Here is a 16439-nt window from a genome sequence, read left to right on the forward strand (position 1 = left end):
CCTGACCACCATTGCTACAGGTCAAGCTCCTCCTGTCTCTTTTCTGCATCATGACAATGTCCCCCTCCCCTTCTGTTTCCATCCACACTCAGCCAGAGCAAGTCCTCTGAAATGCACGTCTGGTCATGTCACTCCTTTCCCCAAGAGCTCGCTAATTCTTTAGGACAAAATGTAAATAGAACCCGACACCTTTCTCTCCAGCATTATTGCTCACCACTCTTCCTCACATTTCCCTCCCGCAGTACAGAACTGCTACAGCCCCCTCTGGCCCCCAGACCCTGCTGTGTCATCTTGGTGGGATGCCCCAACCCTCCTTCCCCTTGACTCCTCTCTGCCTTGAGGCTGCAGCTTGGAGGTCACCATTCTGAGGAGCCTTCCTCGACCCTCAGGCTGTGTTCAGAGCCCCGCCCTTGTCCTTACTGCGTATCAGAGTCTACTGTGTTGATTTTCCTTTTCCTTACTTCCCACTCAACCGTGAGCCCCTCGAGGCAGAGACCTTTGTATCTAGCTCTGGTGCTCAGTACAGCAAATACACAGGAAAATGAACAAAGGAGGCTGAGAACTATGGAAATGAACAAACAAAATATAACAAATGAACAAAGGGGTCTGGGTGCAGTTGTGGAACTCGTTCTTACCACAGATGATTTGGCCATGCCAACAACTTTATATTTCAGGAACGTGGTGCCATACCCGTGACTCTGCAGCTTTCTGTACCACCAGTCATGCGCCCAACAGCACCTGTGACAAGACTGAGCTATCGGGGCTGCCTCCCCACGCTCCAGGGAGCCCGGTGCCCCACGGTCTCTGCCCCCATTGGGAGAGACCCAGGGACATGGGAATAGTTTAGAGCACCGTTTCCACCAGCTTGGCTGGTTTTTCAGCCGGAACTCCCTGGAGTTCTTTGACGATGGCATGAGCCTTCAGCTCCCACCCCAGCTGGGACCACAGGTGGGCAGAGGGCTGGTCTCACCGTCTGGGCGGTGGTCTCACCAATCTGTTGCATCCTCGGGGGATTGCCTGCCACCCACTCCACAGTAGCAGCCGCAGGCGCCGTAACTGAACAGGGCTCCCTTTCCTGTTGTGTGCTTGATCATTGTCCCCAAATCCACCGTATCTCCATGGACCTACAGGAGGATTGGAAGGAGAATGGCTGGTGATGGGGCCTGGGGCAGTGTGCACTCCTCTGCTTCTCTCTGCCAATCCCTTTCCCCTCCCCACAGAGAGGGGGCCGGATGCAGTGGGAAGAGAGCCTTGGGATTGAAAGTGCCTCCCTCCCTGGGCTGTTCCCCTTCTGGTAGTAGGGTCAACTCTTACCAAAGGCCGTGATCACTGCCAGCAGCAGGAGGGTCTTCATGTTGAGGGTTCTGTGGGGGAGAAATACGGATAGAACGGCCTAGACGCCTCTTCCAGGGGAATACTAACTTCTGCCCAGAATACTACTGTCCTGCTCACATTCAACAGTTCAGATGAAGAGAGTATTTAAAGAACTCGCAGACTTGCTTCTCAATCCAGGCAGGTCCAGTGTGACAGCCTTCATCAGACGCAGAGTACACGTGGAGGGGACACTTCCCAGCTTTGGTAAACATTTCACTGCTCAAGACCACCCCTCACCCCATGAAACCCTGAGACCTTCATGATTCTCATTTGAATAAGTGTTCCTGGAAGGTTGTGACCAGGCCATCAGAAGAAACTTGGAGATCTCTAAGGTCTAAGCTGTGTGTCCCTCATTAGATTTATCTTACTCACCCTCCACAATGGAGTCAAGGCTTGGGAATTCCACTCATGGAGTCGGATCCGTAGTGTTTTTCTCCAGAAATAAAGCATCATCCTCTCTTTGAACCCTTACACAGGTACGTGCACAAACACACACATGTGTACACACACACACACACACAGTCTTGAGCTCATCTACTAGTGTAGACATTCTTTTGCATAATTTATTCATGTAAGCACACAACACACTTGTGCACACCACACCCTATTGTCTCACCAAATCAAGCATGTGCACTCTCATGGACACACATGGGCACCACAGCCACTCTGGAAGGCGGCCAGTGATCAGGGACTGGGTCTTCATTTCTGGCTATTTACTTATCAGAGGATCCTGAGTTGACGGCTCCAAGTGACTACCTTGTTTATTCCTAACTCCAGTTAAATAGCTGATCCTTCCTGGAGCTTGGGATTGGTGGGGTAGGGGACAGGTGGGGATACCACCAGTTTCTGGACTCAGACTTTGAAATGCCACTGCCCCTAGGCAATCCTCTTTTTTCCCGTCTCATCAACAATACAGAACTGAGGGTTTTCCATCCTTATGTGCCATTAGCTGATGCCAAAACTGAAGATTATTTTGTCATCTTTCCTGTGGTTCTCTCTCGGAGTGAATAAATCCCCATAACTGGGTCTGGGTGTGACCTTCCTGAACCCACTTCCAGGGAAGGGCAAGGGCCATCTGCTGCTGACCAAGGGTTTTTCCTTTCTGCTGCTAATTACGCCAGTTGGGAATAAGAAGCAGGTCAGTTAGTGTTATTCATTCATTCCATAAACCAGTCATTCAAGAAGTATATACTAAGCCTCCACAAAGTGCCAGGACCCCCCGTGAACCTCTCAGAAGGTGATGAGAACTTGTCCTGCCCCCAGGGACCCTGGCAGGGAAAGAACTGCGGTGGGGTAGGTGGTCCCTTTCCTATGACTTGAACCAGCACTTCCACCTTCTTGCTCCTCTTTCTTCTCCTCTCCTCCCCCTGCCCAATCTGGAAAAAGCCAGAGAATGTTTCAGAATTTCCCCTTCAAGTATTGCCACCCCCTCATCTCCAGTCCTTACCCATTTGGAGTTGAGGCTGATAGACATTCCTGGGATCTATTGCTCTTTCTTCTTCAGCCTCAGACAGACAGTGACTCTATTTCCAGAAGAGATGCCTTTTTCAAGCCCTTCACCACTAAGAATTTAGCTGCGATGGCTTTCAGTTAACACTTCCCAACACCCATCCCTCAAAAGGCAGAGAGCAGAGCCCGTGATGCCCATCCCCTTTCTGGCTGGTTCCCCACCTTCTCCAGCCCCCACTCCAGGTTAGGCCCTGGAGACTGAACCTGGTCAGGAGAATATGGGCATCACTGCTGACGACCACGCCAGGCTGCAATGAGGTAAATGTGTGTGCAATGCCCCAGGCTTTCTCTGCCCCCTCATGTTGGAACCAGAAGCTGCAGGCAGCTTGGATCCCTCTGTCACAGCATGGGGGACACCCATCAGAGAAAGGCCCACAGACCTTCACTGATCTTTGCCTGGGCGAGAAATACAAGTTTCTTATGTTAAACAACGGATCTTTGAGATCAGTGATGAGGAAAAGTGTTGCATAGCACTCTTAACCCCTTAAAAAGCAATGTTGTGGCCGGACCAGACCGTACGGTTATTACTACTGCAAGACACCCTTCAGCCATGATCATCAGAAAAATGAGAGAATAAAGTTTTATTACTTACAGGACCTGGAAGTTACACGGTGCACCTGGGACCCCACAGGGAGGTTGGGTAGAGAGAAAGCTGGAGATCTCGGGTCTGGGGTTCTGCTTTTATTGGGGTTGAGGGTGGGGGCCTAAGGTTGTGTGTGCTCACTCTTTGCTGGTGAATTTAAACCATGTGAGTGGCACTGTAAAGTGCTGAAAGAGGAAAACCAAGTGGCCCCAAAGAGTCAAATTAACCAAAATCTCCAATGCAAAGGCGCCTTAGAGGGGAAGCAATATGGCCCTTTATGTAGTCATGTGGCTGGCAAGGTGTTTATTCTAGATAGCCATCTTTGAAGTAGGTGCCTGGCAATCAGAAGATATCAGGCACTAATCAAAGGTTGTCAGGCCCCAGGCAAAGGTCACCAGGCACTTAATTTACAAAAAAACAAACAAATCCCGAAACAACTGTCAGGATGTTACGGAACCGAGGTCCGGTTGCTTGCCACTTAAAAGGCCATGAAGAGGAGAGGTTGGTGGAGAGCTTGCTTTCTGTTGGATGCTGACAACGGGGTGGGGGTAGGGTGCAGAGGGCAGACACCTGTCCAACAGACAATCAGGTATACGCTTTTACAGAGAGAGGGAGAGGGCTACATGCAGAAACTGCACAGTCAGCTCTCAGAGTCATCTTGAAATTGGTCATTGGTGGTCTTACCAACATCACCTGGATTGTTTTAGGTACAGTTTATCTTTTGTAGTCAAGAGATAGTTTTTTCAGTAATCATGTGTGGATGTGAGAGTTGTACCATGGAGAAAGCTTGAGTGCCAAAGAATCAATGCTTTTGAAGTGTGGTGCTGGAGAAGATTCTTGAGAGTCCCTTAGACCGCAGGGAGATCAAACCAAGTCAATCCTAAAGGAAATCAACCCTGAAGGTTCACTGAAAGGATTGATGCAGAGGTTGAAGCTACAATACTGGGGTCACCTGGTGCCAAAAGCTATTCAGTTCAGTCCAGTCGCTCAGTTGTGTCCGACTTTCTGCGACCCCATGGCCTATAGCACGCCAGGCTTCCCTGTCCATCACCAACTCCCATAGCTTACTCAAACTCAAGTCCATTGAGTCGGTGATGCCATCTAACCATCTCATCCTCTGTCATCCCCTTCTTTCCTGCCTTCAATCTTTCCCAGCCTCAGGGTCTTTTCAAATGAGTCAGTTCTCCGCATCAGATGGCCAAAGTATTGGAGCTTCAGCTTCAGCATCCATCCTTCCAATGAATATTCAGGGCTGATCTCCTTTAGGATGGACTGGTTGGATCTCCTTGCAGTCCAAGGGACTCTCAAGAGTCTTCTCCAACACCACAGTTCAAAAGCATCAATTCTTCGGTGCTCAGCTTTCTTCACAGTCCACCTCTCACATCCATACATGGCCACTGGAAAAACCATAGTTTTGACTAGATGCACCGTTTTTTTGGCAAAGTAATGTCTCTGCTTTTTAATATGCTGTCTAGGTTGGTCATAAATTTTCTTCCAAGGAGCAAGCCTCTTTTAATTTCATGGCTGCAGTCACCATCTGCAGTGATTTTGGAGCCCTGCAAAATAAAGTCTGTCACTGTTTCCATTGTTTTCCCATCTATTTGCACTAAGTTATGGGACCAGATGCCATGATCTTAGTTTTCTGAATGTTGAGCTTTAAGCCAACGTTTTTACTCTCCACTTTCACTTTCATCAACAGGCTCTTTAGTTCTTCTTCGCCTTCTGCCACAAGGGTGGTGTCATCTGCATATCTGAGGTGATTGATATTTCTCCTGGAGATCTTGATTGCAGTTTATGCTTCCTCCAGCCCAGTGTTTCTCATGATGTACTCTGCATAGAAGTTAAAGAAGCAGGATGACAATATACAGCCGTGATGTACTTCTTTCCCAATTTGGAACCAGTTTGTTGTTTCACGTCCAGTTCTAACTGTTGCTTCTTGACCTGCATACAGATTTCTCAGGAGGAAGGTCAGATGGTCTGGTATTCCCATCTCTTGAAGAATTTTCCACAGTTTGTTGTGATCCACACAGTCAAAGGCTTTGGCATAGTCATTAAAGCAGAAATCGATGTTTTTCTGGAACTCCCTTGCTTTTTCAATGATCCAGCAGATGCTGGCAATTTGATCTGTGGTTCCTCTGCCTTTTCTAAATCCAGCTTGAATATCTGGACGGTCACGGTTCACATACTCTTGAAGCCTGGCTTGGAGAATTTTGAGTATTACTTTGCTAGCATGTGAGATGAGTGCAATTGTGCAGTAGTTTGAGCATTCTTTGGCATTGCCTTTCTTTGGGATTGGAATGAAAACAGACCTTCTCCAGTCCTGGGGCCACTGCTGAGTTTTCCAAATTTGCTGGCATATTGAGTGCAGCACCTTCACAGCATCATCTTTTAGGATTTGAAATAGCTCAAGAGTTCCATCACCTCCACTAGCTTTGTTGGTAGTGATGCTTCCTAAGGCCCACTGGACTTCACATTCCAGGATGTCTGGCTCTAGGTGAGTGATCACACCATCATGATTACCTGGATCGTGAAGATCTTTTTTGTATAGTTCTTCTGTGTATTCTTGCCACCTTCAGTGCTGAATATTCATTGGAAGGACTGATGTTGAAGCTGAAGCTCCAGTGCTTTGGCCATCTGGTGGGAAGAGCTGACTCATTTGAAAAGACCCTGATGCTGGGAAAGATTGAGGACAGGAGGAGAAGGGGACAACAGAGAATGAGGTGGTTGGATGGCATCACCAACTCAGTGGACATGAGTTTGAGTAAGCTCCAGGAGTTGGTGATGGACAGGGAGGCCTGGGGTCAGAAAGAGTCAGACACAACAGAGCGACTGTACTGAACCTATATATACTGACTCATAACCATTTCAGGCAACATTCATCTTGAAGATACTAGACCTTGAAGAGCTAGACCAGTGTGAAGTGTTGACCACCAAATTTGTCCCTACCAAATTCCTACACTGAATCCTGACCTTCGTTAAGACCTCAGGATGTCTTTGGGAACACAGTCTTTATGGAGGTGATGAGTTAGGATAAGGTTATTAGGGTGGGCCTAATGCAGGATGACTGGTGTCTTCAGAAGAAGCAGAAGTTTCGACAAAGACACACATCTTCACTGGGAGAATTCCACATGAAGGCAGAGCTCGAGGTGGGGATGCTTCTATACACCAAGGAAGCCTAAAGATGGCCAGTATCCCCAGACACTGGGGAGAGTAAGGAACAGACCCTCCCCCACAGACCGCAGAAAGAAACCAACCTCACTGGCACCTTGATCTTAGAGTTCGGGTCTCCAAAATGAGAGCCCAGAAATTTCTATTGCTTAAGCTACTCAGGTTGTGGTACCTGGTACAAATTCCTAGGAAATAAAAAAAAAACCCCAGGGATCTCTGTGGATCCTTGCAATCTGGGGTTTGAAGACAAAGAATGCCCCCTGCCATCTCAGTAAACAGAGGATGGCGTGGCCATCAAGCCAGCAGCCGCCCCTGACAGTACCCCCGAGGGGGTTTGGGTCGGAGGGAAACAGGATATCGGCCCCAGGTAGGTAAGGGTATATCACAGGAATGATCGCATTAAGCCCAGATTCTTGCCTCTTATAATACATAGAAAAGTGCCAAATTCATTAACGTGAGATATCTGGTTTTCCTCTAGTTGGCAGATATCTTTTGATGTTAACTACATGGGCTTTTTTTTGGGTTGTTGTTTGCCTTTTCTGCAAAAATTCCTATATATCCTGGTTCCTCCCTTGCCCCTGAGGACAGTCTTCAAACCTATCTGAGAGACTGTATCCAGGCTGAAGTCCCCAGTAAAGCCCCAAATAAAGCATAATTCTGAATTGTTGGGTTCTGCATTTTTTTTTCCGTCTATATTTTTGCTCCCATTGCCATTGGTTTTAGGCCTAAGTGAAGTTCAGAGGTGATGGGCTAGACCTTCGCCTTTTATTAAGCACCTCAATTTCGGAATACTGTTGTTTCAGTGGCAGGCAAACTGCCCCACCTCCATGTATCCTGGGGGCCCCTGGTATCATGTCCAGGTCACCGCACTCAAGGACTCTGGTGATGTCACAGACTGCCTCTCCTTTTCCATCTTTCAGGATTTTCCCTAAGAATTCAAAATTCATTGTCTGGTTTCTTGTTCAGCCTCCTTCATCCAAGGACTAATTTTAGCACTTGGTGTAATACTCTCACGGGGCTTACATTTTGGTGGAGAGAGACAGACAATAAAACAAAAGGCATAGTAGGTGAGCGATACGCAGCTGACCCTTGAGAGACACGACGGTTGGAGGCTCCGATCCTCTACACAGTCCCAAATGTGCACCCAACTTTACAGTTTGCTCTCGGTGTCAACGGTTCCCCATATATGTCAATTCAACTAACCTTGGATTACGTGTTACTGTAGTGCCTATTTATTGAAAAAAAGTCCTAGTATAAGTGGAAGCCAAATCCTTGTTGTTCAAGAGTCAACTGTGATTTTGAGAACGAGCTTATGGTTGCCAGGGGATGGATGAGGAGCAGGGATAGTTAGGGAGTTTGGGATGGACAGGTACACACTGCTATATTTAAAGTGAGTAATCGACAGGGACCTCCTCTGTAGCACAAGAAACTCAGCTCACTGTTATGTGGCAGGCTGGATGGCAAGGGAGTTTTGGGGGAGACTGGATACATGTGTATGTAGGGCTGCTCACCTGAAACTCTCACGTTATTTATTAATCAGTTATACCCCAATAGAAAATAAAAAGTTAAAAAAAGAGTCAACTGTGGCATATTAGGTGGTGATAAAGCAAGAGGGAACGAGGCAGCAGTGATGGGTGGGGATGGCGGGAGTGTCACGGGGAAGAAGGCTGCCGCTTTACACGGGATGGACTTGCTCACATGGGACAGTCAGCGCTCAGAAAAGTTTTCTGAAGCTGTTGATAATTAGAAGCGTCAGCCTATCATCAGTGGTTGCTTCCAATATCAGGATCATTGTTGAACTTTTTCTATACTCTCTGTTTCCTAATTTTTTCTTTACTCTGCTTTTTAAAGAAACTAATTTGAAAATACATTTACAAAAGGAAGTGTCAGTCACTTAATCATGTCCAACTCTTTGCAACCCATGAACTCCAGCCCGTCAGGCTCCTCTGTCCATGGAATTCTCTAGGTAAGAATATGGGAGTGGGTAGCCTTTCCCTTCTCCAGAGGATCTTCCCAACCCAAGGATCAAACCCAGGTCTCTTGCAGTGAAGGCAGATTCTTTACTATCTGAGGCACCAGGGAAGCCCCAAAGTGAAAGTATTAGTCACTCAGTCATGTCTGATTCTTTGCAACCCCATGGACTGTAGCCCATCAGGCTCCTCTGTCCACGGGATTCTCCAGGCAAGAATACTGGAGTGGGTAGTCATTTCCTTCTCCAGGGGAATCTTCCCAACTCAGGGATTGAACTCAGTTCTTCTGCATTGCAGAAAGATTCTTTACAGTCTGAGGCACCAGGGAAGCCTACAAAAAGAAAGTTATGTAATAAATGAATTAACAGAAACCTCAATCAAATACTGTCAGGGGACCAAAAAGGGGGCGTTATCACATCCTGTAGGGATAGAAGACCCCCAGTGGGAAGAAGGGAAGACTCCTCATCCTTCCTGGTAAGGACTCAGCCCATGAAAAGCCATGGACTCTTTGCTTCCTAGAGTGCTTCCACGCTGTACACAGCCAGCGGCTCTGATGACGATTATTAAAGACTTCTGGTCCAGGTGGGACTATTCAAGAGGTACCCTAGATTAGAAAAGTGGAAGTAGCTGTGAGGGCGGGACCAGCTACCGAATCTGTGGGTCCCCGTGCAGAGTAAAATGCAGAATTCCACGTCATCAACAATGTGGGACGGCTGGACAGAGCCGGAGACTAGGCGCAGTGCCCACCTGGACTCTGCCCGGTCACAAGCCCGGGAAGCCAGCCCTGGGCGAGGGGACAAATGCCCTGAGAGTCCCACTGGTGGCCAGCGTTACACTGGCCCACCTCTGGGCCGGCAACATAGGAGAAGAACATATCTCACAGGAGGCTGGGACTCTAGACCCCCAGACACCAGGAACAGCACTTCCATTTTTGCCTAACAGGCCAGCAGAAGCTGCCCTTACTCAGTGTAGGAGAGGAGGAAGGCTGGGTTTTGTGTGTGATAATGACAGAGGCAGGCGTGTCAGGCCCAGGGCTTTATCTGTTATCCCTTTTATTCTCCAAGAAGCCTGCGCACTGGGTACCGAAGTGACCTCTGCTTAGGTGAGGTTGCTAAGGCTCAGCGAAGTGGCAGTGGTGGGGATTTGACTCGGCCAGTCTGACACTGAAGCTTGTGTTTCCAAGTCCTTACACTTGCACTACCTTACTAGTACTAACATGTTCTCACACTAGAAGGGCCTGGGGTGGTGTGTGAGTGCCTATACCCAGGTGTGCACGAGTACATATACAAACACACGCATATGCATATAGTTTGCCAAGTGAATTGCTTTATTCAGAAGAGCCAGCCAGGGGTGTAGCTGCTGCAGTTAAACATGACTTTGGACTTGAAGAAGAGTGGAAAATGAGGAAAAATCCTGCTGTCCAAAGAAGCAGAGGAAAGGGGCCAGTATACACACCCAGACCTTGAGCTTCTCGTTCTGGATGGAGGGTTTCTGTCTGGGGAGAGAAGGACTCCTGGCTGGTCTCTAGGGTGGGCAAGAGCTTTTCCTTCATTTGCCAAGGAACAAGGCTAGGGTAGGCAGTTGGGTGCTAGGGAAGGAAACAGCATCTGGTGGTGAGGCTTCCAGGTTGAGGGGCCCTCAGCACTTGGGGGCAGCCCCTCGGCACGAAAACCTGCTGTAGAAACGCAACTTCTTATTGTAGGTCTTCAGGTTTGTTGCAAAGCAACTGGCCGCTATTTTATCACATTGACACACTTGACTCTTGCAGTCATCCGTATCCTCTGAAATCACAATAAATAAACAGAACAGATGTTCATTAATAGTCTATGGATTTTTATGGGAATTCTTGGGGGAAAGACTCTCCTGTTCTCCCAGGGTTTCTAGTCTGAGACAAGCACCGATGTCCAGGTATTTCTGACTGATGGGGAGACAGAACTCCTGCCCTCAGGAAGCCCACACCCGGTCTCATGGGGATACAGCAGTCATGCCCTGGGATGCTGTGAAAAGCCTTGCTGTCAGACTCTGTCTCTTTCTTCTCCCCAGCAGGTGTGTTCAGGTCCATAGCCCCCGGCCCCTGGGCTCTGGGAATGGGTCTTGATGGGTGAAAGCCAGTCATGGTCATCCCTGTTTGCTTTGTAGTGATTAGTGCCCGGGGAAGCACATGACCTTGCCCTGACCAGTGAGCCCCAAGGGAAAGTCTGCGGGGCACTTCCAGGAAGGATGAATTTCCTCTCTCAAAGAGAAAGATGTGCAAAGGGAAAGCCTCTTCTGTAGAGTGAACCATAACTCTCGGAGCCCTGGACTGTGCCTTGGAATCACCCTGCCAACGTGGCAGAGCAGAAGGCCGGGAAAGGACTGGACCCCTGGCAACACAGTGGAGGAGCTGCCCCCGCCCTGGCACTGCCCTCTCCCAGCTCTCTTACAGGAGAGTCAGACTTCCTCACTCTCTGCGCCTCTGTTAGGTGGGCATCCAGAGCCTGCTAAAGCCACAGAGCCCTGTGGCAGGTCATGATGGGAAGACATGACTTCTGATCTTAGGGACCTCAGGCTGTTGAGGAATAGCCTGTCATTTCTCAGAATCTCACTCATGAGTCAGTAGGTCTGGGGCACTAGGCAATCCCTTCCAGCCACCACCCATCTCTCTCCTCCCCTCCACAGCCAAACTTGCTCCAGAACTTTGTCTACACTTCCTACCTCTGCTTCACTTCCCACCCATCTTCCAACCTACTCTAATCTGGCTTTGCCTTCACAGATCCATGGAAGCAACTCCCACTGAGGTCCTCAGTGGTCATTCTGCCTCTACACCCAAGGAGCCCGGTCAGCCCTTATCCTGGAGGACCCCTCTGTGAAGCCGGCAGCTGTTAACTCTCTCCTCCTGGCCCACCCCTCGGCCTTCTTGTCTCCTCCCTTCCTTCTCTGACTGTCCCCCCTCTGTCTCCTTTCTGGGTCTTTAAACACCAAATGGGTGGGTACCACCAACTCTCCTCTCTCTGCAGCTGCCTTCTGAATCTGTGTCCAGACCATACCTTGAGCTGTAAGTTTTTTCTCGAGCAGCCTGCTGCTGCCCATCTCCCTGGATGTTCTGGAGGCTTCCAAACTCAACATGCTCCCAGTGGAACCCCTCCTGCCCTCTCCTACCAGGCCCTCCTCAGTTATACCACCAATGCAGTACTAGAGCCAACCAACAACTCCCAGTAACCCTACCCAGTCAACCACCAAGCTCCACTGATTCTATCTCAAAGCTATTTTGACAGGACTTTCCACCTCTTCCATCCTGACCACTGTTGCTATAGGTCAAGTTCTCCTGTCTCTTTTCTGCACGATGGCAATGGCCTTTTCCTGGCTTCCCCTTATATGTATCTCCATCCACACTTGGCAAGAGCCTCTGAAATGCAATTCAGGGTTTTAACTCATTTCCTTAAGGACTGTTGAAAGTTATGACCAACCTAGACAGCATATTGAAAAGCAGAGACATTACTTTGTCAACAAAGGTCTGTCTAGTCAAAGCTATGGTTTTTCCAGTAGTTATGTATGGATGTGAGAGTTGGACCATAAAGAAAGCTGAGCGCTGAAGAATTGATGCTTTTGAACTGTGGTGTTGGAGAAGACTCTTGAGAGTCCCTTGGACTGCAAGGAGATCCAACCAGTCCATCCTAAAGGCAATCAGTCCTGAATATTCACTGGAAGGGCTGATGGTGAAGCTGAAACTCCAATAGTTTGGCCACCTGATGAGAAGAACTGACTCATTTGAAAAGACCCTGATGCTGGGAAAGATTGAGGGCAGGAGGAGAAGGGGACGATAGAGGATGAGATGGTTGAATGGCATCACTGACTCAATGGACATGGATTTGGGTGGACTCCGGGAGTTGGTGATGGACAGGAAGGCCTGGCGTGCTGCGGTTCATGGGGTTGCAAAGAATTGGACACGACTGAATGACTGAACTGACTGAACTGAACTGCTTCAGGACAAAAATCTAAGCACAGCATGGCCTTGGGCACTTGACCCAGCCCCTTCCCGTCTCTCCAGCATCATCGCTCTTCACTCTGTCTCATCCTCACATTTCCCTTCTGCAGCCCAGAATGGCTGCGGTTCCTCCTGGTCCGTTGGACTCTGCTGTGTCCTCCTGTTGGGATGCTCGCAGCTTTGCTTTCCCCTGACTGCTCTCAGCCTTGCAGACTCAGTTTAGAATTCACCGTTCTCGGGGAGCTTCCTCGAACCGCAGGCTGCATGCAGAGTCCTGCCAGCTTTCTCACTTCCTAGCGGAGTCTACCGTGCTGCGTGTTGGCTTTCTTTACTTTCCAGCCCACTGTGAGATTCTTGAGGCAGGAACACCCCCTTGGTATCTACCTTTTTGCTCAGCAGAGTGCCCAGAAGGAGAAAGTGAGCCAAGGAGGCTGAGAGGAGCTGAGACTGTTTCTTACCGCAGATGATTTGGTCCTCTTGGTAAGTGACGTTGTATTTCAGGAACTTGGTGCGACAGCCGCGCCTCTCCAGGTTTCTGTAGCAGCAGTCGTGTGCCCTGCAACACCTGTGGCGAGACTGTGCTCGTTGGGCTGCCTCCCCAGGCTGCGGGGGGCCCAGGGTCCTGTGGCCTCAGGCCTGTGCTCTGGGCAGAGACCCCCGGACATTGGTACAGTCTAGAGCAGAATGTCCAAAGGTCTGGCTGCTTTTTCAGCCAGGACTTCCTGGGGTTCTGTGCAAATGGGATAACAGGAGCTTTCCAGCTCCTGGCCCCCCTGGGGCCACAAGTGGGCAGAGGGAGGGCTGGGGTGGCCTCACCGATCTGTTGCGTCCTTGGGGGTTCCTCTGCCACGCATTCCACAGTAGCAGCCGTAGAAGCTGTAACTGGTCGCAGGCTCCTTTCCCGTTGTGAACTTGATCATTTTCCGGAAATCCAGCAAACTTCCATGGACCTGCAGCAGGCCTGGAAGGACAGCAGCTGGTGATGGGGCCTGGGACCCTGTGACCTCCCTCTGCCTCTCCCTGCCCCACCCCCTTGTCCCCGCTTCTGAGAGAGGGCCAGATGCGGTGGGAAGGGAAGCTGGGGGCTGAGGGTGCCTCCCTCCCTGGGCTGTGCCCCTTGTGGCCAGAGGTCAGGTTCTTACCGATGGCCACGATCACTGCCAGCAGCAGGAGGGTCTTCATGCTGAGGGTTCTGTGGGGGAGAAATAGAAGGACCAGCCTAGAGCCTCTAACAGGCGGTCCAGCTTCTGCCCCGGCCCCTGCTGTCCTGCTCACATTCAACGGTCTTGATGGAGGGAGTCTTTAAAGGAGATCACAGACACGCTCTTCTATCCCAGGCGGGGTCCAGCATGACTGCCTTCATCAGGCACACAGGACACGTGCAGGGGGCGCCTCCCAGCTTTGTTACATGACTCACTGGTCAAAACCACCTCCCCCCATGATACACTGCTGAGATTGCCATGCTCCTCACCCTCCTGAGAGTTCCTGGGGGGCTGTGACCAGGTCACCCCACCAAACTGGGAGATCCCAGACTTCATAGGCTGTGTGTCCCCCAGCATACGTAGCTTACCCCCACACTGGAGTCAGGCTTGGGAATTCCGCCTATGGAGTCGGATCTGCAGTGTTTTTCTCCAGAACCAAAGCAGCACCATCTCTTTCCCCCTTACACTTGTACACAGAACACACAGCTACTCGTGCACATATGCACGTGTACGCACACACACTCTATGCTCATCTACTAGTGTGGACATCACTTCACACGATATAATCACGTTCCCACACAACACCCCTGTGCACAGATGCCCTCTGGTCATACCAGACCAGGCACGTGCCGGCTTGTGCTCATGGGTGCCTGCGTGTGCACACACACACACACACACACACAGGACACAGCCACTCATCAAGGCGGGCAGTAGTCAGGGACTGAGTATTTGTTTCTGGCTCTCTCCTTCTCAAAGGATCTCAGATTGACTTCTCAAAGTGACTGCCTTGTCTATTCTGAACTCTAGTTAAACAGCTGAGCCCTCTGGGAGCTTGGGGTTTGGTGGGATAGGGGATGGGGTGGGGATACCGCCAGTTACTGGACTAAGAGTTTGGCATGCCTCAGCCCCTAGACAATCCTCTTTTTTCTTCTTATCAACTGCCAGGACAGAGCTGAGGATAGAAAAAAGCTTACGTGCCATTAGCCGATGCCAAAATTTTAGAATATTTTGTCATCTTTCCAATGGGTCTCACTCCTGAGTGAATAAATTCCCATAATAGAGTCTGGGTGTGACCTTCCTGAACCCACTTCCAGGAGAGGGCAATGGCCATCTGCTGTTGAACAAGGTGTTTTTTTTTTTTTTTTAATATGCTATTTGGGAATAAGAAACAGGGCATTTACTGGTATTCGTTCATTCCATAAACATGCCATTCACAGGAAGTACATTCTAAGCCTCAGCGAAGTCTGAGGAATCATGGAAGCCTCTCAGGAGATGGTGAGAACTTGTCCAGCAGGAAGAGGACCGCAGCGGGGCAGATGGTCCCTTCCCTAGACTTAGGACAGCGTTTCTAGCTTCTCTTCTTGCTCCTCTTTCTTCTCCTCTCCTCCCCACCCCCATTTGGAAGAAGCCAGAGACTCCCGGCATTTCCCCCCAATCCCGAAAATACTGCCACCTCATCACCAGTGCTTGCCTGTTTAGAGATGGGGCTGACTGCTCTCTCTTCCTCAGCTCCAGGGAGAGAGTGATTCTAGCTTTCATTTTGAAAACAGATGCCACTTTCCTGCCCTCTAACACTGCCAAGAATTTGGCTCCCATAACCTTCAGTTAACACGCTCCAACACACATCCCCCAAAGCCAGTGTGCCCAAGCTATGGTGCCCATCCCCATTCAGCCTGCTCCCCCCACATTCTCCGGGTCCCCGTCCAGGTTAGACCCGGGAGACTGAATCTGGCCAGAACACACGTAAGCATCAATGCTGATGCCCACTGCCAGGCTGCAATGAGGTAGAAACCATATGCAGCGCCTCAGTCTTTCTCCACCCCTCCTGGCGGAACCAGAGACGGAGGCAGCTGGGATCCCTCAGTCACTGGAGGACACCCCTTTGCACACCTTGGAGGACACCTGTTGGAGAGAGCTCTGCAGACCCTCAGTGGTCTTTGCCTGGGCGAGAAATACAAGTTGCTTGTGTTAAGTCTCTGATCATTGAGATCAGCGACTAGCACAACTGGTGCATGGCGATCTCAACCCCTCAGTAACCAGCGTGGTGGCTGGACCAGACGGTAGGGTTGTTAGTGCTGCCAGATGCCCTTCAGCAATAATCAGCAGAACATTTTGAAAGAATAAAGGCCTATTACTTACCGGACCTGGGAGTTACACGGTGCACCTGGGACCCCACAGCAGGTCAGGGGCAGACAGAGAGCTGGAGGTCACTGGTCTGTGATTCTGCTTTTATTGGGGTCGAAGGCGGGGCCTAGGGTTTTGTGTGCTCACCCTTTATTGGTGAAGCTAAACCATGTGAGCGTCAGTGTAAAGCATGGGAAGAGGAACAGCAGGTGGCCCAAAAGAACCAAATTAACCAAAATCTCCAATACAAAGGCGCCTTAGTGAGGGGAGGCATATGGCCCTGGCAAGGTTGCTATAGGCATGTGGCTGGCAAGGTGTTTATTCTAGATAGCCATCACTGAAGTGGATGCCTGGCAATCAGAGGACATCAGGTACTTATCACAGCTTGTCAGGCACTAATTGAAGGTTATCAGGAATTTACTTTACAGAAACCCAAACAAACCCCCCAAACGACTGTTAGGATGTTACAGAACCCAGGTCCCGGCTGTTCACCGCTCAGAAGCCGACAAAGAGGCCAGTTGGTAGAAAGGAAAGCTTGCTTTATT

The 16439-nt window shown here is 49.8% G+C and overlaps 2 protein-coding genes across 2 annotated transcripts in view; both read right to left on the reverse strand.

Moving 5' to 3' along the window:
* Window positions 1-16439, reverse strand: part of LOC120854987 (phospholipase A2, membrane associated-like) — a 58189-nt gene that overhangs the window by 19134 nt on the left and 22616 nt on the right. The window lies entirely within an intron of this gene.
* On the reverse strand, window positions 9909-15999 carry LOC120854986 (phospholipase A2, membrane associated). The gene is made up of 5 exons (XM_040229447.1): window positions 15910-15999; window positions 13711-13760; window positions 13385-13529; window positions 13027-13133; window positions 9909-10385 (listed from the first exon to the last, which is right to left on the reverse strand). Exons 2-5 carry the CDS (start codon window positions 13748-13750, stop codon window positions 10243-10245), a joined length of 435 nt encoding a protein of 144 aa, XP_040085381.1. The 5' UTR covers window positions 13751-13760; window positions 15910-15999; the 3' UTR covers window positions 9909-10242.

Source organism: Oryx dammah, unplaced genomic scaffold (genome assembly GCF_014754425.2).
Source record: "Oryx dammah isolate SB20612 unplaced genomic scaffold, SCBI_Odam_1.1 HiC_scaffold_27, whole genome shotgun sequence".
Taxonomy (NCBI): domain Eukaryota; kingdom Metazoa; phylum Chordata; class Mammalia; order Artiodactyla; family Bovidae; genus Oryx; species Oryx dammah.